Genomic DNA, 20,790 nt, shown 5'->3' on the forward strand with positions numbered 1-20,790 from the left:
AAGTATATGATGCACAATAATCATCAGTTATCATCCTCAATTTATGGGTATTGGTTTTTTGTAAGTTTTATTTTGAATCACAAGTTTCATTATTTTATCAAATTCATACAGTAACTTCTTGTATTCATCCACTGTATCCCACGGAACAGTATCGAAAAGTATACTTTATTGTCCAGGTCCAGATAAGGATTTATCCATGAATTTTTTCTTGGCAAAACATAACCACCATTTACTTGGTTTCCCATCTTCTCCATATACTTTCTCTACAAGCCTAACACCTGTCTCCTGCCTTATTTGTTGCAAATACTGTCTCATGGTATCTGTAAAGGAAAAAGGTGTTTTTATAATAAATTTTGTTTTCAATGTTGCAAATGATACAATACGTACCAGCTTCTACAGGATTATTTGGTTTAGCATATACAGAATTCAGAGGAAATCCAGGATCACCAGGAATGTCAAACTTCGAAATAGCAAGAGAATACATCTCATTTGTTGCTTGAGCTTGAGTTGCACATTTTTGCAATCTTTTCAAACATTCAGTAATATATAATGTAATGTAAATTAAAAGTCTATCAGCTTCACTCTAAAATGATAAAACCATTAGGATGCAAATTTTACATGATAGGACTATAATTTAATTTATAATTCGTGCAACAGAACATTACCTTAATTTCATATGTTCGAAAAAATACATTTGCTTTGAAAAAGTACAATGCTTCATCAATTATATCTAGATCCTTTCCATTAAATGGAGGTGCAGGTCCCCTGAAATGTGTTCTAATTGGCAAAAGTGCCATGTTACCAATGTTTCCATTATGTTCCACAAAACTTGAATGATACGCCTATAATAAAGAAATGAATAACTTCTATAAATCTGATGTCAGTTAAACTGAGGGAGACGCCCTAACCATAATACGTGAATTTGTTGAATCAAAATTCATTATTAAAACGGTTACTTACAGGCATATTGTAAGTAAGAATATTTGCTGCGTTTTACTTTAATAAAAACTTATATTTGTCACTTTAAAAGAACGTATTTCTCTATATACACATCACATTACAGTTTTTGTTTGGATATAACAACAGTGACAAGATATGACTTGATTCATCAATGTGGAAAGTAAGGAGCGAGTATGAAATCTTTGATTTATAAAGTCATTGAAATTTCAACGTTACATTCATTCCTTTCTATGTATATATATGTAGGCTGTGACTGTTTTATACGTATTTATGCATATAAATATTTGTAATATTTATTATGTGATATTTTTTTATGTATAGTAAAAAATATTTTATAATTGAAGTATGATTGAAGGAATATCTGGCTATATCTGGAAACAATGATCGGTATTCATTTTAATACCTACTACTGATGCATATAGTAAGAAAATTTTGTGTTTCACATTTTTATCTTCATTTTTTGAAATTTCATTTGGTTTTTGATTTAGGAAATTTATAAAATAACAAAAGTATAGCTGGTAATTTTCCAATGGAACAGCATCCCTGATATTTGCGATTGGCTATTCTACTCGCTTGGTGCGGGAATTACTTCCGGTCATTTCCGTCGAATGGCGACTACGATGGATTATTCGTTTCGAAGTGTGTTGTCCTGACTTTCGTTCAGTAATTGCAAAATATCTTTCAACTGTCTAATTTGTATATCGGGATTCTGTTATTTTATATTCAGTGTATGCATGAAGATTTGTTCGTAATTTCCTACGTGCAGAAAACTACATTTTGAAGTATCAGCGTGCCTTGTGTGGGACACTTTTTCTACAAGAATAATGGCTGATATCGAAGGAAAAAAGTTAACCGAACTACGAGTTATAGACTTAAAAACAGAGCTCGAACGTCGCGGATTGGACAAAACTGGCAATAAAGCAGCACTTCTCGAACGTCTCTCCAAAGTAAATCATCTTACTCCTTCAAATTGTTTCTTCTGCGTATTTTTACTGATACTTCTTCTCGTTGTTTTGTCGCCATTTTAACCCCATTGATTCCGTTAGTGGTTCGTTGCAAACATACCTGATGTTTGTCGCGATAAAAATTAATTGTTCATACAACTTTTAGGATAGCATTTTTACCTTAAAAATTCTAGGTTTTAAAAGACCTTTATCATTTATTTTCATATACGAATAGTGAAAATATAATTTTTAATATAAAAATTTTACTCCAAATTTTTATCAATTTTTATTTTTTATAACTATCATAATAATCTTATTATTATTATTATTATTTGTTAAGGCTATAACTGATGAAGGACAAGATCCTGATGAATATCTGATAGTACCATGTGGTGGAATATGTAAAATTGTCCCAAGGAAAAATAGTGGTAAATCATTCTAAATGTTATCTTGATTAAAAATAATCAATTTTCAATGTTCAATTTTAATTATATTTCTTTCCATTGTTAGTAACTGGTACAACAAATCAAGAAGAATCTACTGAAGTATCAGAAAGCATAAAAGAAGAACCCGTGGAAGTACGTGAAACTAATGAAACAAAAATTAAGATAGAGACAAAGCCTAATATCGAAGAGGATACAATGGCATTGAAGACAGAGGTAAGAAGAAACTGTATATTTGTTTTAAGAAGAATAAATACAATTTTGATAGCATGTAACTACAAGGATATTGTAGCTCTTGTATTGTAAAGTAAAAGAAAGATCATTTTAGGAACCTCAAAGCGAAGTTCAAAATGCCGTTAAGAAAGAAATAGAAGACAAACAAGAACTTAAAAATCATTTAAACAAGTCGTTGACCGAAACTATCCAGGTCGTTGAAAAGAAAGTAGAATCTGAAGCAAGTAATGCGGTAAATCAAATCCCAACTAATTCAGTTTCGACCGTCGAGGCTAATGGTATCGACAACGAAGATTCCATCAACCTAACTATTGGGGAAGATGAAGAAAATCTCCTCGCTGAGGAGGTAAGAAAATTAATTAAATAATAATTTGAATAGTTATAAAAACGAAGAATAAAAATAACACTAATTATGTACATATGTGTATTTATTTTTTATGTTACAGACAGAATCACACGATAGGCACAAGGGTAAGTTTTTGAGCATGTTAAATTTTATAATACTCTATTTAGATGTAAGGTTTCAAGGAATAAACGTAGGAGTACATTTATCTTCGGTCACGAGCGAGTTACTTAAGTGTGCGGCATCAAGACCAAGGGACTTGTTTATCTGCGTGTAAAACACATCGTCTATCCAGACCGTCGACCGTGCTGGATCTCTCTACAAAATTGCACGTTGCGCTTCAACTCATGACGGTTCTTCAAGTTTTATATTTGTGAACAAAAATACATGCAGGATACATGAATATGGCATAAAATGATTTAACTGCTGAGTATTACGTGATGGGGATTGATGAGGTTTCAATCCGAACGAAACGTATATTCGTCGACGTGTTTTTATACTGTTTATGTCATCCAAATTTTATACAAAGTTTATCCCATAAGTGCTAGTCTATAAGTTTAGTTAATACTAGAGTTTGATATAAACTTACATTTAATTCTACCTAACCGCATAGAGCATCGTTGGATTATTCTACCTTCAAATTATATGGACAGAAGAAGACTCAAGTGTATGTCAAGCCAAAAATCTTCCTCATATACAGTTAATGATGCAACATTGTTTATCACATCGGAGAAGTCAATGCCTTCGAACTACGGACTTTAAATAGGCTTTAAATAGCCTATTTTTTGAAACAAATTTTTCATGCGCGGTCACTTTGTTACGAAAGTTCCGTAATTATTGGCATGATATTATTGTACGTGTAGATCCTTTCTCGTTCTTTTTCTTCTCCGCGTCTCTCCTTCTTTTATTTTTTTCTTTTATCACTTTATCTTATCCTCCTATTCATCTTCCACTTTTACTATTCTCTATATTTCCTATAATTTTTCTTTTCATTTAGGCTTTCGATTCCATAGTTACGTGTAAATGGTACTAATTCTAAATCGTTCTAAAGAAACAAAAAGAAAGAAAAAAAAAAAAAAAAAAAAAAGACAAAGTAGAGTCGCTATGGATTATACCATTGAAGAGCGATTTTGTGATATTGTGATCATGTGATCTTCATCATAATTCACTGCGCAATCTGTTAGTGGCTCGGAAAAAGTTCCATGCAGGAAATACAGGCCACTAAGCGGGAGCGTTAGGGAGGGAGAAGAAATCTGGCTTCGCAGAAAGTGACTATGCTACCTTGATTGTCTCTGCAGATGGAGGAGATAAGAAGAAAGTGGAAGAGAACAAGAAGGGAGACACTAAAGGGAGCAGTAGAGGAGAAGCCGGTGCCAACAACAAGGAAGGGTCGACATCAGGTGCAAACGTCGGGACGAAGAACAAGCAGGACGGTGGTGGAGACGGAAGCAAGAGGTTGGTCTCTCATTGCTAAAAAGGTTCACAGTGGTACGACAACGAAATGTCACACAACTCTATGCTAGCGATGCTGTATCCGCCGCATACAATACCATCAGGATAACATACTGTCGAACGATGGAGATTCCCAAGCTGAAATTATTCGTCCAAGTCACACGCAAGATTACTTTATTCCCTTTTTTTCAATCGCATACGAAGTTCTTTTTCGCTCGTATGTTTTAGGCTGTAATTCATAACTCTGGAAAGTATGTTAAGAAATCGAGAAATTGGCTAGCAAACTTAAACCGAGTCCATCTACGAAAACTCTCTTATTTGTAAACGAATATTTTTCCAATGGTGTTTACACGCTCTCCACGATTACCGATCAGAGTTTCATATGCTGCCCTTCTCACTGTGAGACGAAGATATTCGTTTATAAAACAAACAGCAGTTTCATCAAGCATGATAGCAAGATTATTAGTATTTCGAGATAAATTATCCAAAATCGGCAGATCGCCTTTGGGCCGTAACGCGACATCAAGCAATCATATTCATCGAAGAAAACTACCAGTTAATAATATCGCGTAACAATCGATACTTGTTACAACTTGACAAGGAGTACCCTCTCGGAAGAACCACGAAGGAGATCCTCTCTTTCTCTGGATAACTTGTACGTGTAAAATGGATCACGCAATAAAAAAATGTCCACACGGACATCATTTTCGTTACACACGAACGATGAAAAACTTGATGCGGACCACACCGAAATATATATATATATAAAAAATATAATATTTGATAATATGTAATAGTAAATTAAAAGTAAACTTGTAAATACATCGTCGTAAGAACGATGTACAAGCGTACATCAAAGCGAATACCAGATCGTGTCTTGATTATTACGATTGTCGCTACTGTTGTTATTATTATTGTTGTTATCGTTATTGAAAATGACAATACTTATGATGATGGTGGTGATGATGATGATGATGACGACGATGGTGATGATTACGACTACGACGATGACGACGACAATGATGATGATGATGATGATGATGACTACGATGGTGATGATGAAAAACGACAATATTCATGATGTTACAGATAAAAGAAAAAGTTGCTAGCCAAATTTATATACTTAACATAGTTACAGAGGTACTTATTAAGCCTCGAAAGAAAAGACATTGTTTTTGTAATATTATCTTGCATATTTAATAAGAATTATCTTAACGATCGTTTGCTGTAATAATATCAATAATTATTTTCAGTGCGGAGTCTGGTAACAAAAGTCAGAAGAGAGACGATAAAGGTATATCTTTTATTTTTTCTTCTTACAAACAAACCATACATAATAAGCTTAATTTTATTTCTATTTTTATATTTATCTTGTAGACAAAAAGGCGTCACAGGTCAGTCCTGTTAATGCAAGTAGCAGAAATTTATGGGTCTCCGGATTATCATCGAGTACTCGCGCTACGGATTTGAAACAGATATTTTCCAAGTACGGAAAAGTAATCGGGGCTAAAGTGGTTACAAATGCAAGAACACCCGGGGCAAGATGTTACGGCTACGTCACCATGTCGACGAGCGAGGATGCCGCGAAATGTATACAACATTTGCATCGAACCGAGCTCCACGGACGCGTGATATCTGTAGAAAAGGTAGATGCGACGAACCGAACGAATTATCTGCACATTCGAGGTTCTTTATGGACGCGCGTTTAAGTACAACGTGTTTTTTTTTTTTTTTACGTTCAAAGGCAAAGGGTGACACTCAGCAGAGTCACATGCGTAAACGAGACACGACGAATGGAAAATCAGAGAAGAAGGAAGAGAAAGACAAATCGAAGGATAGTCACGAGGTTAACGATCGCAAGGATAAAGAAACGAAGAAAGAAGCGGAAGATAAAGGATCGGAAGCAAGTGAGTGATTAACGAATAATTGATCTCTTATGAGATGTTGTAAATGAAACTTTTGTAACGATATATTCGTGTTCGCGACAGCGAAAAAATCGGAGGAGAAAAGTAACGAAATTGCTGAAAGCAAGAAATCAGAAATCCAGGACAAGAAAGAGGATACCATTTCGAAGGATGCCGATTCTCGATCGACCAAATCGACCAGCAAAAAACCGGAGAGCGAGAGAGGAAGACGCGACGAGAAGAGGATTCGATCTTGGGATCATCACCGATCGCATACGCGATCGCGTAGCCGCGAACGACGTAGACGCGACGATGTACTGACATTCGCCAAGATCAGAGTACGTGGCATTGTCGTAAAACTGTATATTTTCCGATCTACTTATATTCGCGAGCGAAACGCGCGAATTTCTCCTCTGTACTCTTTTAGGAGGAACGAGAAAGGCAGAGGCTACGCGAAAGGGAACGAATGCTTCGCGAGGAAGAGCGACGAAGAAGAGAGGATATGGAACGACAGAGAGAGGTCGAACGAAGACAAAGAGAAGAAGCTGCTCGTCTGGAAAGAGAACGAGAGAAATTACGAAGAGAAAGGGAAAGAATCGAACAGGAGAAGGCTGAATTGCTTCGATTGGAACGCGAACGTCAGAAACTCGAGCGAGAAAAATTAGAACGGGAAAGATTGGAATTGAAAAGGCAGCAGATGCGATTGGAGGAGAGCAGACGGGCTCCACCGCCGCCGTCCATAAAACGATCATCCAGCGACAGAAGGGACCCGAGGGACATGTACGTGGAGCCGGACAGAAAGCGTATGGCCACGGATCATAGCCGAAGACATACTCCGGAACGAGTGAGCGATCGCCGTAGCGAGATTTTGGATCGCGTTTCGGATAGACGATTAGACACATCGCCGCCTGCTCGCTACGAATCCAGTAGGTAAGGAACGCGTTTCAATGATTTATTTTGTATACGAATTAAATGGAAAAAACGCGCGCGCTTCCATACACGATGTAATATTTTGCAGATCTGCTCAGGATCTTGGATTAAAGAAGGAATTTAAACGCAGCAGCGATTTTACTTCTCGTAGTAGTCGTCCAGAAAGTTTCTCTGATGTATCCCGTGGAAGAGAAGTGATCGTACGTCGAGATACGCTTAGTACATCAACATCGTCTATAGATCCCCGACAAGTTAAAGGAAGGTAAATCAGAGAATAAATCGTATAAATCGTTTTAATCCGATCGCTAGTTTACTCACCATTATACTTTCATTAAGATCAATTTTGTCAAACTTTCATGCGAATAGACAGAAACAACCTTCACCGCAACCGCGTTTTCGCAGGTACGAACGTCCAAGTACAACCACGTATACTCGCGAACGCGATGTTCGACGTTCCGACGCGGAAACCCATAGAAGTTCGAGGGATAGTCATACACGATATAGCGACAGCTTCAAGCCTACAAGCTCCAGTACACCACGTTAGTAGAATGATATTCGTGTCTTAATCAATTGAAAACTGTAGCTGGTTAAAGAAAAATTCTATAATTGAAAATAATCCTTTTCAACGCGTAGGCGAGAGTCGTTACGTGGAAAGTAATAGAACGACTAGTAGCTGGCATTCCGGTCCTCCGTCTACAAAATCATTTAATTCGGTTACGAGTAGCGGAACTCGAGATCCTCGTAACGAACCATCTAGCTGGAGTTCCAGGTCCTCCGAAAACGTAAACAGGTATGTAATTAGTTCTATATGTTTGCTCGACACGGTAAGTAAGAAAATAAAATGTCGATTTCAGATGGAGCAATTCAGGCAGCATGGGAAATACATTGCGACATCCAGTACCACCGACCTATCAAAGCGGTCCCATGCAATCTATGGGATTAACGGCACCCGGCACAACGCCATCCTACGATCGTTTCGACCCGTATAAATCGTCGATGCAAAGCATGAGAAAATATTGATTTTAACTCTCACCGATTCGTGTCACTGCAACGAATAACTATAAATTTAATACCAACGCGTTTTTTTAGACGCGCATGTATGTGTATATACACACAGTCACAAAACACACGCATCCGCCACACATACATGCGCGCGCTGAATCATCATTTACACTTTTTATTAAAATCAAATATTTGCATACGGAATAGCATCGATTACAAACAATTATGCATATACGTTGTTTACAAGAACGAGACGTGCACATGCATCTTAGAAGTTTCTTTCCGTCTTCTTCGTATTTATCAAACGTGTAAATCTCATTTTTGGCATTGGTAGCAATTCAAATGAATGCTTCGTTAGAGACATTTAATTTTCAGGTTTACACGAATTCAACGTAACTATCATTTTTCTTCTTTCTTATCTTTTCTCACTGTTGTATCGTAGTATAACAACACCCACCGTGACATATTAATTTTGCGCGTATACGTTTAGCGAGACAGACAAAACGCATACAAGATTATATTGTAGTAATTTGCAGCATCGAACTAAGATTTTGATGGATTTTTGTACATTTGTTAATAGATATGATTTTTTGATGCTTGGTAAGATCTAAAAAGAAATGCTCGAAGAGGGATAAAACATTTTATTGACTTTATCACATAATTATAGATCCGATCGATTGCTGCAACTGATTTCGAACGATGATAACGCGCGATCGTTTACACCGTTGGACATACATTCTTATAGGAGGGAAGGCATCACATAGAATCAGAAACACGCAGTTACACGATATATCTTTAGCCGATTCTTTGTAGAAACACGTACATATTCTATAAGGATATGACTGAATTTGTATATTGAATTCCATTAAGAATTGTACATCTAACGACGTTAAGATTTAGGTTCGATACGTGAACAACACGTAATATGTTTCAGTGTAGCAACCACTATACAGCATAAATAAATTTACGACATATTAAAGTTGACATTTGTCTAAGATTATCTCTCGAAATATCGGCGAATATCGTAAGAAATCGAATAGGAGAGTTGAGGAGAGGAAAGTGGAAGAGGATCTTGCGTGATTGCGTGACAATGACGAATAAATACAGTTGAGATGTGAAAGAAACGGATGGTAGGGAACACTTTCCCTCGGTTGAACGGTGTTAGGGACAGGGCGTCGCGGCGCGGCGGCTGGTATAAAGGAAGAAAGGAGAAAAGAGCGAAAGAACGGCGAGAGTGAGGGAAGGATTCCGGTGAGAACAAAGTGTGTCGAGGTCTTTTCACGGACAGTCATCGTGACCGGGGTTTGCCCCGTGCAATCACGAATCTTGCACGATTTCGACGGTTTTCTTCCTCCGGTTGAATATTTTTCATCAAACTCCTCCCTCCTTTTACCGATCTTTCTTCGTCTCCCTCCTTTCGATCTCTCTGACCGATTCCGTTCCCCTACTTAGCCTACACACTCTCTCTTTCTCTCTCCCTGTCACGACTCAATAGACGATGAACAATTCGCCGGTAGTATCGCGAAGACAACAATTTTCTTGAAATAGTTTAACGTCGCGTGTGTCGCGTATATCGTGCGTCCTCGTGTGCCCTCGTGTTAGGTGTACTGTCAGCTGGCGGTGACGATAGAAACACTTGGAATGTCGGTGAAAAGAATCTATTGAATCGTTGCCTCGTCAGGATGTGGTCGTCCACCGTTCTCAGTAAGTGATCTCGTTTCGATTCTTCCCGCGAATCAAGTTGCGCGCAACATCGAGGAAAATCGTGGATTTCCGCTGCCGTATTACCTACCACTTTGCGAACAGCGACCTTTTCAAAATCGCGCACTTTACGCGCGAAACGTTCTATTCGTATCGCTTATCAAACTTATCGAATCGAATCGAATCGAATCGATCATTTCAAAGTAGCCGTATTCGAATTCGAAGCAGTTTTATTTTCAAAGCAACAAAACGCGTTGATTCTCCTCGTTTTCGAAAATGAAAGTACATCGACTAGCCCGCATGGTGCGGGTCAAAATTGCATGTAACCCGTACATCGTGGTCTAGATAACGTACGCGAAAGATGTCGAAGAAAAAAGAAAAGCGCGAGTACATCGCGCGGCTGTACTTTCGCATGGAAAAAGTCGACGAAAGTAAACGCAATTGATTGATCCAGGTTTTCGCGAAGTAAAAAAAATAAGCAAAATCATGCGCACAGTAATTTATTATAAGAAACGAAACGTTGTTGCCGCGCATTCCTACTCTTGAGCGTTTGCCATCTTTTGGATCGTCGCTAGCCAAACGGATGATACTCGATGCTCTCTTTTTTGGCGGAGCGTTCGTGTAAGCCATAGTCGGTACGTATCGGCAATGAATCAGTGAACGGAAGAAAGGCGCGCTTTCTCGTCGAGCAACTTTCACCATCGATGAAGTCCGTGTGCGTCGGGTCGTTCTCCGAAAAAACACTCCTTCCATAAACCACGCGTTCCTCTCTTTCTTTTTCCCCCGTTACTCAGCTTCCCGCGAAACACTACGCAAGGACAAATATTCGCGAATAGCCAAGTTCTAGATTCTTGGTAGATTCTCTGATGATAAGCGCCTCCGCTATTTCTACCGCCTCTAATTCGATTTCACGCGAAAAATCGAATTAACGTACTCGTACGGGATAATTTTTCTATCGATTTTGCTTAGGTTCGCGAATCAAAGGCGGGAAATCGTGTTAATAGGTCGGTAGGAGAAGAGTGCGAGCATGCGGCGAGGTTGCGTTTGCCGAGCGTAACGGATTGAACGGCGCGATTCGAAAACTTTCGAGTTCGCGACGAGACGGTCCATCGACCCTCGTCATCCAATGTTTCGATGGAAGATTCGAAAGTTTGCGTTCATCGCGAAACATTTGTCTCGTCTTGGCACGATTCAGTGACATAAAAAAAAGTACCTCAAATAAAATTTATAAAATTAACATTCAATTCTATGCGTTTAGCTGAGGCTTAACCTAGACACCCATCATACCACAATTCGGAACTTCTATATATTCAAACTGCATGTTGGGCGACCGCTATCGAGAACACCTATTAATATTCGATTAATATTCAAGTAAATATTCTTAGACGCAAAGTCGTCTTATGGGGGCACTAAGCGGCCGCCTAGTCTGCCTAAGCCCAGGACCGGTCCTGTTCAGGAAATTTAAGCGTTACGCGCTTGCGCGCTGAGGCTCGCTCCATTAGTGTCCAGCACCGCGTACACGCGGTAAATTAAACTTGAGCAACGACGCTTAGCCAATATAGATTGGTAATTATAATTCATAACGCGCGTTGTTATAATATGCCTTGTCGTTTCGATTCTTACAGAATTGTGCACGATATGGAGCACTTTGCTAACAAGTAGCTGGTCTTACACCGAGGAAGCCGCACGTTATCATCGATATTATACCGGTAAGCAAAACGTTACAACGCCACTAAAAGAGAAATACGTAAATCGTGTCGATTTTTATTCGCGACACACGTACACGTTCACTTATACGCGCGTATTTAACGAACAGTACGCGACACCTACGACGCGATACCATCGAACAGATATGGAAGCTACCAAGCGGTACAGGCGCTGTCACCGGTGCGGCGGGGATGGAGCGACGCGGAAGCGTGGGACAACGACGCGTCGCGAAGATTGGTCACAGGAATTTTTCGGAGGGACACGCAAACGCGGCCTTACGTAAGGTTAGCGAAAGTGGAGCAATCGGAAGCATCGGCGGATCCGTTGATCGCGATCAGCGAGACATTGGGTGCTTTGAACACCGTCGGCAGTTATATCGTCAATATGACCAGAGGTGTCGAGAACTCCAATTACCCACCGAAAGAACTGCCATCAGCCTTGTATACCATCTCGAAAAACATTCTAGGTATAAACGAACGAATTTCAACAAGAATCAGGATTTTCTTTTTCTAAGGATTCGACTTGCTCCTCCTTTTCCGTCTTAACCGCGGATATTTTCAGGTCGCAACGTAACCGACAGCATCGCACCGTTGGTTCGCGGAGTAACGCTGCCTTTGCGAGCAACACCGGTCACACCTTCGGTCGAGATCTCCGACAGGGAAAAGGAACCGTCCGGTTGCACCACGGCGGACGGTACTCCTGGAAAGTGTCAGGATCTGAGTAATTGCCCTCAGCTTTTGCTAGATCTGACTAAACTCAGGCAATCCCTCTGCTTCAAAAGCTTATTCGTACCTGGTGTTTGTTGCCCGTTGAACGATAAACCGAACAACGATGGACCGAGGTAACGCGATTACCTCCATTGAACTCTACATCGCAATTGAAAATACAAAAAAGGGATCACTGATATATGTATGCGTGGAATTTTCAGCTCGATAATTAGCGTACTTCCAACACCGGGAATCGCGCCAGGCACGGCTGTGCATTCTCCACGACCACCGATACGCCCAACGAAACCGCAGACACCAAGACCGATTCCACTGTTTCCCGTTGTCGTACCTTCCACGACGATCAACCCTTCCGGCGTAGCGACGGAATTCGTTTCTCTGCCGTCCGTTGATCCGTCCTTCAACGAATCGAACAGTTTCGTTGAACCACCGATCACCGCCACTATCGACAACAATTTTATTCAAGACGACGAAGGTAAGAATGATGTGGTGGTATACAACAAACGATAAACGCAAATTAGAAAATTATTAAACTACTGTTTAGAGTGCGGGGTAAGAAACTCGGGTAAATATCGAGTAGTCGGCGGTGAGGAAGCTCTACCAGGACGTTGGCCTTGGATGGCAGCGATATTCCTACACGGCTCGAAACGCACCGAATTCTGGTGCGGTGGTTCTTTGATCGGATCGAGATACATTCTCACCGCTGCTCATTGTACGCGCGATCACCGTCAACGGCCGTAAGTTGCCCAACTATCTTCTTTCAATCTGTCTACCGTCGATAACGAATCAAATGATTTTCAATGTTTTCCACAGATTTGCCGCGAGACAGTTCACCGTGCGACTCGGGGATATAGATCTCGAAAGGGACGATGAACCGTCTGCCCCGGAAACCTATACGGTCAAGCAAATTCACGCTCATCCGAAATTCTCACGGGTTGGATTTTACAACGATATCGCGGTTCTCGAGCTGACCAGGCCGGTTAGAAAATCTCCTTACGTAATACCGATTTGTCTGCCACAATCGCGTTATCGAAGCGAACGATTCGCTGGCGCCAGACCCACCGTAGTCGGATGGGGTACCACTTACTATGGTACGTATCCTTGTAGCAAACGCGATCGACGCCCCATCGAATACAATATTTCAAGACGATTCGTGTGTTTCGATAGGTGGCAAAGAGAGTACGGTACAGCGACAAGCGGTACTTCCGGTCTGGAGGAACGAAGACTGCAACGCGGCTTATTTTCAACCTATCACGAGCAACTTTTTGTGTGCCGGTTATAGCCAAGGTGGGAAAGACGCGTGTCAGGGTGATTCCGGTGGACCATTGATGCTCAGGGCGGACGGCCGATGGATTCAAATCGGTATCGTTTCGTTCGGCAACAAATGCGGCGAACCAGGATATCCAGGAGTATACACACGTGTCACCGAATATATCGATTGGATCAAGAATAATCTGAATTAATACTTAACTAGTCTATCGATCCAGCTTCTTGCTCGAAAAATATCGGCTCGAAAATGATGTCGGCCGCACCTGCTGTATCGGCTGTATATACGTGTGCCAACAATTATTATTTATCTTTAGCATTACGATTGTATGTACAGGATGTTACGTACTATATCAATAAGCGTGGGACCCGCGTTATCGCTAGATAAGCGATACCTCCCTATTTCATCTTGATTCCAAATGATAGATAATTTCTTTGTTTCGCATATATGATAAACACTGTATATTTATGTATGTATGTATATATGTATGTATGCACGCGTGTACAATCCTTCCTTTTAATAACGCGGAAACATGTCTGTGAGTGACGCTGAGACGTTGTACGCATGCTCGAAAACAAGACAGAAAAATGTTATATGTGTACTCTTACAACGATAGTACCACAGTATTGATCGAGCATCAAATTTTTGTTAAAAATTCAAATAAAGATTATTTGCATTAACTTTAAGGCGTTTGTTTAATGATGACCACTTGATTAATGCCAGTGTCGGTCGCCGTGGGGTTTTAGTCAATAGGAATCTGTCACTACCTCGCTGCCCTCCTCCAGGGGTCGGTGGGGGGTCTTATGCAAGGTTTCCCCACGTTAAAAAAAAATCCTTTACGTCTCTGCTTCCCTTTCATTCCTGCATCCCTTACATCTCTGCATTCTTTACATAACTGCATCCTTTTACATCCTTCTATCCTTTTACATCCTTCCATCCTTTTACATCCTTGCATCCTTTTACATCCTTGCCTCCTTTTACATCCTTGCATCATTTTACATCCTTGCATCCTTTTACATCCTTTTACATCTTTTTACATCCTTGCCTCCTTTTACATCCTTTTACATCCTTTTACATCCTTTTACATCCTTGCATCCCTTCTATAAGCATCCCATCATAGCGCCCTCTGGCGGTAAAAAAAGGAACTAAATCATACATAAATTTTGGCCCTCTAGCGGCAAAAATGCGAACTAAATTTTCGATGTCGAGTCAGCGCCATCTGGTTTTGAAAAAAGGAACTAAACCACGCACCAATTTTGGCCCTCTAGCGGCAAAAATGTGAACTAAATTTTCGATGTCGAGTCAGCGCCATCTGGTTTTGAAAAAAGGAACTAAACCTCGCAGAGATTTTGGCCCTCTAGCGGCAAAAATGTGAACTAAATTTTCGATGTCGAGCCAGCGCCATCTGGTTTTGAAAAAAGGAACTAAACCTTGCAGAGATTTTGGCCCTCTGGCGGCAAAAATGCGAACTAAATTTTCAACCTCGAATCAGCGCCCTCTGGTGGCAAAAAAAGGAACTAAATTTTGCAAGAATTTAAATTTTAAATTATTTTTCGCTTACCTTTACTTACCTTTACTTACCTTTACTTACCTTTACTCGAACCAGTGTCCATAAGTATGTTAGTTATAATATATTTATTATAAGGGTTGAAAGGATACAAGAGATGCAGGGAGAATTCAGGAGTGTAAGGAATACAGAGATATAAAGGGTACAGAGACGTAAGGGATGCAAAAATATAAGGGAGGCCGAGGTATGAGGAATACAGGAATATACGAGATGCAGGAATATAGTGAATGTAGTGATATAAGGGATACAGGGATGTTAAGGATGCTGACATGTAAGGGATGCAGTGATAAAGGGTTGGGCCTCGTGAGGCCCTTAAAGACAAAGAAATAATAAATAACTGGGAAGGTTGAGCCGAGGCCCATGAAGAGGGATAAAATAATAAATGACTTGGGAGGGTGGTCCACGCGAGGCCCGAAAATAGGGGTAAAATAATAAATAAAAGGATAAAATAATACGCGGGGCACATAGATGTAATAGAATCAACACGTTCATGCTCCTAATGAGTTTATTCAATAAACTAAGAAGATACATTATTAAGGGATACATAAAAACTTATTACTAAGTAATGGGATATAGGCTTTGATATCGAAATAATCTCCTGTTACCATCAACGTGGGTTAGAATGTTGCAGTGCGAAGTATTTTACATTTTTGTACTAGTATACAGCAGGTGGCGCTCATTCTCAAGGGGCAAATTCAAAACCCCTTGAAAACAAAGGCATGTCTGGTCTTGTTGGATCTGTAGTTACTGAATCGATTTTATAGCCTATCTATCTAAAATGGCACAATTTGCTGTTACAATGTGCCTTTAAATTTTCGCAAAACTCCGCCAATACACCTGCTTTGAGTAAACTCGTTCATCACACAAGACGTATAGTTTCCTTCAAATGCTAAACGAATTATCCATCTTCAAAAGTACTTGATTAATATTTTTCACTTGGCTCCTTCTCAACCAATCGAACGATCAATGGTTCAAAATGATGACTAAATGCGTTTCGGTTCAAAATTTAGAAAATCTTGTCAGACAAACGATCAACGTAGTACCAGAAAATAATGGTGAATACTATGATCGATATCTTAGTTTTCTTAGTGAATTTATTTTCAAAACTTACACATGAACATATTTGAATACAGAGGACACGATCAAGTTTCATCAAATGATTTACGAAAAGTGGTATTTCAAGAGATCGTTTAAATCAAGGAGCACGAAGTGCGACCAAAACCGTACGAAGCCACGAATAACTAGTGAACAGGTTTCTAATAATAGACACAAGAGAATCAAATTCTTTTGCGAATGTTACAATTTTACTTTGATCCTTTGTACTTGTTTTCAGAATATATCATCAACGGCGGCTTATCATAAATCACGACAATCTAAACACCGAATCAACCAATCTTCTCATGAAATTCAACGCACGAGAACAAACGTGGAAAACGTATTACAGAACAATTTGAACCTTCCTCAAAATGTAGAATGTCTTTTTCTAAGGAACAACGTACCCGACAGCAACAATTCACACCTCGACGAAGTTCAATTGTTTTCAATCGAACCTACCAAGGTACGGTATCATCGTCATCTAGATATGTATCTAATATATCTGAGATAATTCGTATTAGATAGTTGACTGTCCCAGTGTTGGCGTTAACAATAAAGTTATTGGAATTCGGAATAGCGGGAAACAACGAATCAAGAGGTCAAAAAATACCAGGAACAACGTCCTCGATGTTGCTTGTACACGCGATCGTAACGTTGGGTTACTATCTCGTCGAGTAATAATTTATTTGTTCGTTAATTAATACTGTAGTTACTCAGAGAACAAAATCATCTTACAATTAGAGTGCTTGAACGACAACGAAAAACGAGGAAAAAGTTGATTACTTTCGAAGCTTGGAAAAGAAGTAAATCTATTGAACATCGGAAAATACTTAAACAGCTGGAAAAAGAAAGGCACAATGCATTTATAACTCTGGAGAATACGAAAAGAGAAATGGCCATTCGGGAAGTATGCATTAATTGGTTCATTTGACATTTCTTCACAAAACAAACCAATGACTAGTGGCGGCTCGCGTATATAGGCACTGTGGAACTGCAGCACCCCCTATTTCTACTTGATATTATCGATAACATTTAATATAACGAGTCCTTTTTTCTTTAATTCTTTCTTTATACTAGTACAATATATAATTCTTAAGCTTAATGTCAGCAGTCATCCCCCAGTTTATGAAAAAGATACAAGAATCTTTGTATTGAACTGTGCGCTTCACAATTCCAGCGTCGCGGCGTGGCGTTTGGCTGTGTGCGCATGCGCATATAGGAAGCTGCGCGCGCATGCGCACATAGGAAGCTGCGCGCGACGCTGCGCAGTAGAAAGAGCATTGTCCCTCCCACAATGCTGGTTTTTTAAAACCCCCACTAATTTTAGCTACGAGCCGCCACTGCCAACGACATTTCTAATTTTTCTCAATACAATTAAGGCACATATCCGTTACAAAAGACAACAGCAATATCAACGAGCTCAAATGTATTCCGACAAGTTTGTCACTAAATCTAATTGCGAACAAATCAAAGGGAAACGTGTCAAGTTCGACAAAGTCAAAGCGGCAACGTCAATGACGACGCGGTAAAATCTTTTCAAATTAATTTCACGTCATCGTTTGATGTAAAATGAAAAAGCAAAAACTGCTTGATGCTTTTCAGAAAGTCGAACAATAAAGATGGCAATCGAAAAAAGCAAACCACTTCAACACAGAACTCGCCGGAAAGCGTTATATTCTATGCATGGCTGGATCAACTAAATTGGGTATTGCATAAGAAATATTTACGAGAACGGCGGCATCTCGTACGATCGTTTTATTGTCAACCTCTTTATTACGGAGATACAACTTTGTATGTAACATAAGTACATTCGCGAACAATAATTTGCTTTTACTTCGTTCATTTATAAAGCAGCTGGAACTATCAAACCTCAAAGTGTTACAACATTCTACAATAAAATAGAATACCGTATTAATTAACGGTAATATAATCTATTAATAACCATGTATATTATACATAATAATTATATAATAATTACATTACGAATGATCAAATAATTTTCTAATTCACAAATATCTCTATATTCGAATAATCTTAGGTTTTTTTTCTCTCGCTCTCCCTTAAATTATTCATTGCCTTTTGAACGAGAACTCCCAAACTTTTTGGAAGATTCATCTGCATTGAATATAACTGTTGAGTGATGTGATTTTCACTGGCAGCTGTACTGTTTTTCGCGTCGTCATGACTGGTTGAAACATTATATTCTACGATATTTTCGACGCTACAATCGGACATTTGCCTCGATGTAGTAAAATCTTGATCACCTAAGAGAAAACAAATTACGAATATGCTTACATCTATGATTACCTTTCACTTCGCTCACCTTTCGCGTCGACGCTTTTATATCCATCCAATAACGTACTTGTTGGAGACTGCGTTACGCTGTCTAATTCACATATTCTCAATGCTAATATTCTGTAATTAATAATACAGAAGAGAATTAATCGTGTTTTGACGATTGTAATCTTGATATTTATATTTAAATTGTAACGAAGAAATGTAAAACGTATTTCACAAACTTGTTTGCTTTTTTCTGGTGCGCTAAAGCTAAAGTTTTATCGTTTAAAGCTTCTATCAGAGCTTTGCACAAACATCGTAAGTCGGTAATTGCTGTTGCAGACTTTTGAGGTGACAGACAAGAATCTTGATACAACCACTGCTCTGCTACGAATAACTTCCTTTAATATTATATTCGTGAATAATAACGATCAAAGTGCAGCTATTGTGAAACTATTAAAGTACCTTGTTTAGAGGTCATTATAGCGCCAACGGTAGTATTTATACCCCAATTCACAGATTCTTTAACTCGTTCCCTATCCAGCATACTCTGGAAATGTCATTGTTCTGTCACTGGGTATGGCCACACATTGATAATTACGCAAAAAGCCTAAAATGACATATAATTATTATATGTATATTATTACTTTATATTTTGAAAGAGATTGTCTTGCAAGTTCCTTCTCCTCAAGTAGTTGCCGCATTCTGTCTTGAAGATATCTGAAATATCACCACATTAATATCGTACGATTCGATTGAAATAAATATTTATCAACTGTTTACTTTTCATCCCACCTATTCTCACTAATCAAAGCATCTAAATCTACCGGCGTCGATGCACTTAATGCTCTCGATAGTTCATGATTTAAACGATGCGCCTTACATTTAAAAGCGTCCCTTTCCATTTGCATTTCTTGTTTTTCATCTAGAACTGTTTGCAAATCAGTCTGCAATTGACAGCACTATAAAAATGATATTTTTTTAGATATTAGTTCAACAAATTATTATTCTCAGTTTCTGAATTCAATAAAAACACTACCTTAATGTTTAATCTTTCTAATTGTTCTATCATTTCTTCTCTCTGATGTATCGCTGATGCATATTGAACATCTTCTATCCAAGTTTGATTACCATTTGTACGAAGCGCTTTAACATCAGCCTCTGCATCACCCAACTTTTGCCTTAATGTTTCTACTTGCAGTTTAAGACACTTATTTTGTTCTCTTGTCTCTGTTAGTAGATCTAACATCTTAAAGTGATCATCCAGATTGTAACATCTATAAAGTATTTAAGCTTATTTATAAATTCATAACAACATGTTTATTTGCATATTCATAATTTCCCTACCCTTTTGAATCACGTGTATCGTTCATTTGCCTTTTTAAATACAAAAATCTTTCTTGCATTTGTTCTACCATTAATTTGAACTGGTCTCTTTGCAATCTACACTGAATCAATTCTCTATTTAAATGTGTAAGTTCATCACACTTTATTTGTAAATCTTTCTTCAATGTATCCTGTAAATTTTAATAATAATTTTTAAATACTGATAAGAGAAACATTGTTTACTACTATAATTATAACCATTACTGTGTACTTACTTTGGATACAAAATCGTTTCGATCAGGTGTTAATGTAACATTTTCACTTTTTCCATTCATCTCAACAGTCATAATAACATATAAAATATGTAAATATAGCCTCTGAGAGTAATAAAAATAGAAAAAGTAAATACTTGCGTACTTTTACTTTGGCTAATAGCACTGTCAATGTTGTCAAACTATATACAGCACTCACATATGTATATATATAGATGTACCGCGAGCACCCTCGGCATCCCTCTAAGGAAAATGGCGGTCTAAACCAGCGAAGGGAAAGGTGTCGCCACCAGTTGGTATAACATGGTATAACACGTGGCCAGCAGGTATTATACCATTTGCCGATAAGTAGTTGCCGGTAAATGAAAATTTCAAGATCTCAGCGACTTATTATACCGACAGAAGGTTAAGTTAAGTGAATTAAAAACCGGCATACTCTGATTTAGATCAAATTTTGAAAATAAGTTCCTTTTTGCGAAAGGAAGCATCTGTGAGAATGGTTTTTGGCGACTCGAAAAAAGTTTTTTACCATTTTGGCATCAGTCCCTACTTTACCGACGGTCGGTTCTTCTGGATATAATGTTGGGAATAAAGCAAAATTTTAAAAGCAGTTACCTTTCGTAAAAATATGGTTTCGAAAA

At 38.7% G+C, this 20,790-nt stretch overlaps 5 protein-coding genes across 10 annotated transcripts; 3 read left to right on the top strand and 2 right to left on the bottom strand.

The window, feature by feature from the left end:
- Positions 1 to 38: 38 nt before the first annotated feature.
- Arpc3A (Actin-related protein 2/3 complex, subunit 3A) lies at positions 39 to 1,190 on the bottom strand. Its single transcript, XM_034331757.2, has 4 exons — positions 961 to 1,190; positions 666 to 842; positions 388 to 583; positions 39 to 320 (listed from the first exon to the last, which is right to left on the bottom strand). Exons 1-4 carry the CDS (start codon positions 964 to 966, stop codon positions 166 to 168), a joined length of 534 nt encoding a protein of 177 aa, XP_034187648.1. The 5' UTR covers positions 967 to 1,190; the 3' UTR covers positions 39 to 165.
- A 334-nt stretch (positions 1,191 to 1,524) lies between these two features.
- Positions 1,525 to 9,181, top strand: LOC117607713 (Scaffold attachment factor B). 2 transcript variants are annotated; one of them, XM_034331737.2, is made up of 15 exons: positions 1,525 to 1,907; positions 2,245 to 2,332; positions 2,415 to 2,563; positions 2,676 to 2,927; positions 3,028 to 3,052; positions 4,223 to 4,379; positions 5,630 to 5,670; positions 5,754 to 6,022; positions 6,121 to 6,283; positions 6,365 to 6,618; positions 6,708 to 7,210; positions 7,299 to 7,472; positions 7,577 to 7,749; positions 7,844 to 8,000; positions 8,065 to 9,181. In XM_034331737.2, the coding sequence occupies exons 1-15, from the start codon at positions 1,785 to 1,787 to the stop codon at positions 8,228 to 8,230; spliced, it is 2,694 nt and encodes an 897-aa protein (XP_034187628.1). In that variant the 5' UTR covers positions 1,525 to 1,784; the 3' UTR covers positions 8,231 to 9,181. The 2 variants fall into 2 exon arrangements, with proteins under 2 accessions (XP_034187628.1, XP_034187629.1); XM_034331738.2 differs by having other exon boundaries at positions 1,526 to 1,907; positions 7,613 to 7,749.
- A 325-nt stretch (positions 9,182 to 9,506) lies between these two features.
- On the top strand, positions 9,507 to 14,262 carry LOC117607716 (clotting factor B). Its single transcript, XM_034331744.2, has 8 exons — positions 9,507 to 9,916; positions 11,539 to 11,622; positions 11,730 to 12,086; positions 12,182 to 12,461; positions 12,549 to 12,820; positions 12,890 to 13,082; positions 13,159 to 13,436; positions 13,513 to 14,262. The coding sequence occupies exons 1-8, from the start codon at positions 9,895 to 9,897 to the stop codon at positions 13,806 to 13,808; spliced, it is 1,782 nt and encodes a 593-aa protein (XP_034187635.1). The 5' UTR covers positions 9,507 to 9,894; the 3' UTR covers positions 13,809 to 14,262.
- Positions 14,263 to 15,906: 1,644 nt separating this feature from the next.
- On the top strand, positions 15,907 to 18,078 carry LOC117607694 (uncharacterized). Of its 3 annotated transcripts, XM_034331677.2 has the most exons (8): positions 15,907 to 16,093; positions 16,190 to 16,234; positions 16,313 to 16,431; positions 16,513 to 16,737; positions 16,800 to 16,948; positions 17,016 to 17,181; positions 17,654 to 17,799; positions 17,877 to 18,078. In XM_034331677.2, exons 1-8 carry the CDS (start codon positions 16,066 to 16,068, stop codon positions 18,076 to 18,078), a joined length of 1,080 nt encoding a protein of 359 aa, XP_034187568.1. In that variant the 5' UTR covers positions 15,907 to 16,065. The 3 variants fall into 3 exon arrangements, with proteins under 3 accessions (XP_034187568.1, XP_034187569.1, XP_034187567.1); XM_034331678.2 differs by having other exon boundaries at positions 15,907 to 16,234; positions 16,796 to 16,932; XM_034331676.2 differs by having other exon boundaries at positions 15,907 to 16,234.
- Positions 18,026 to 20,769, bottom strand: LOC117607692 (coiled-coil domain-containing protein 149). 3 transcript variants are annotated; one of them, XR_004582212.2, is made up of 10 exons: positions 20,153 to 20,769; positions 19,899 to 20,068; positions 19,591 to 19,828; positions 19,347 to 19,513; positions 19,199 to 19,271; positions 19,017 to 19,101; positions 18,794 to 18,938; positions 18,598 to 18,689; positions 18,253 to 18,538; positions 18,026 to 18,162 (listed from the first exon to the last, which is right to left on the bottom strand). XR_004582212.2 is itself a non-coding variant. In XM_034331673.2 (9 exons), the coding sequence occupies exons 1-9, from the start codon at positions 20,222 to 20,224 to the stop codon at positions 18,309 to 18,311; spliced, it is 1,269 nt and encodes a 422-aa protein (XP_034187564.1). In that variant the 5' UTR covers positions 20,225 to 20,769; the 3' UTR covers positions 18,210 to 18,308. The 3 variants fall into 3 exon arrangements, 2 of the variants coding, with proteins under 2 accessions (XP_034187564.1, XP_034187563.1); XM_034331673.2 differs by lacking the exon at positions 18,026 to 18,162 and having other exon boundaries at positions 18,210 to 18,538; positions 18,794 to 18,935; XM_034331672.2 differs by lacking the exon at positions 18,026 to 18,162 and having other exon boundaries at positions 18,210 to 18,538.
- Between the last annotated feature and the right edge of the window lie 21 nt (positions 20,770 to 20,790).

This window comes from Osmia lignaria, chromosome 6, assembly GCF_051020975.1.
Source record: "Osmia lignaria lignaria isolate PbOS001 chromosome 6, iyOsmLign1, whole genome shotgun sequence".
NCBI classification, from domain to species: domain Eukaryota; kingdom Metazoa; phylum Arthropoda; class Insecta; order Hymenoptera; family Megachilidae; genus Osmia; species Osmia lignaria.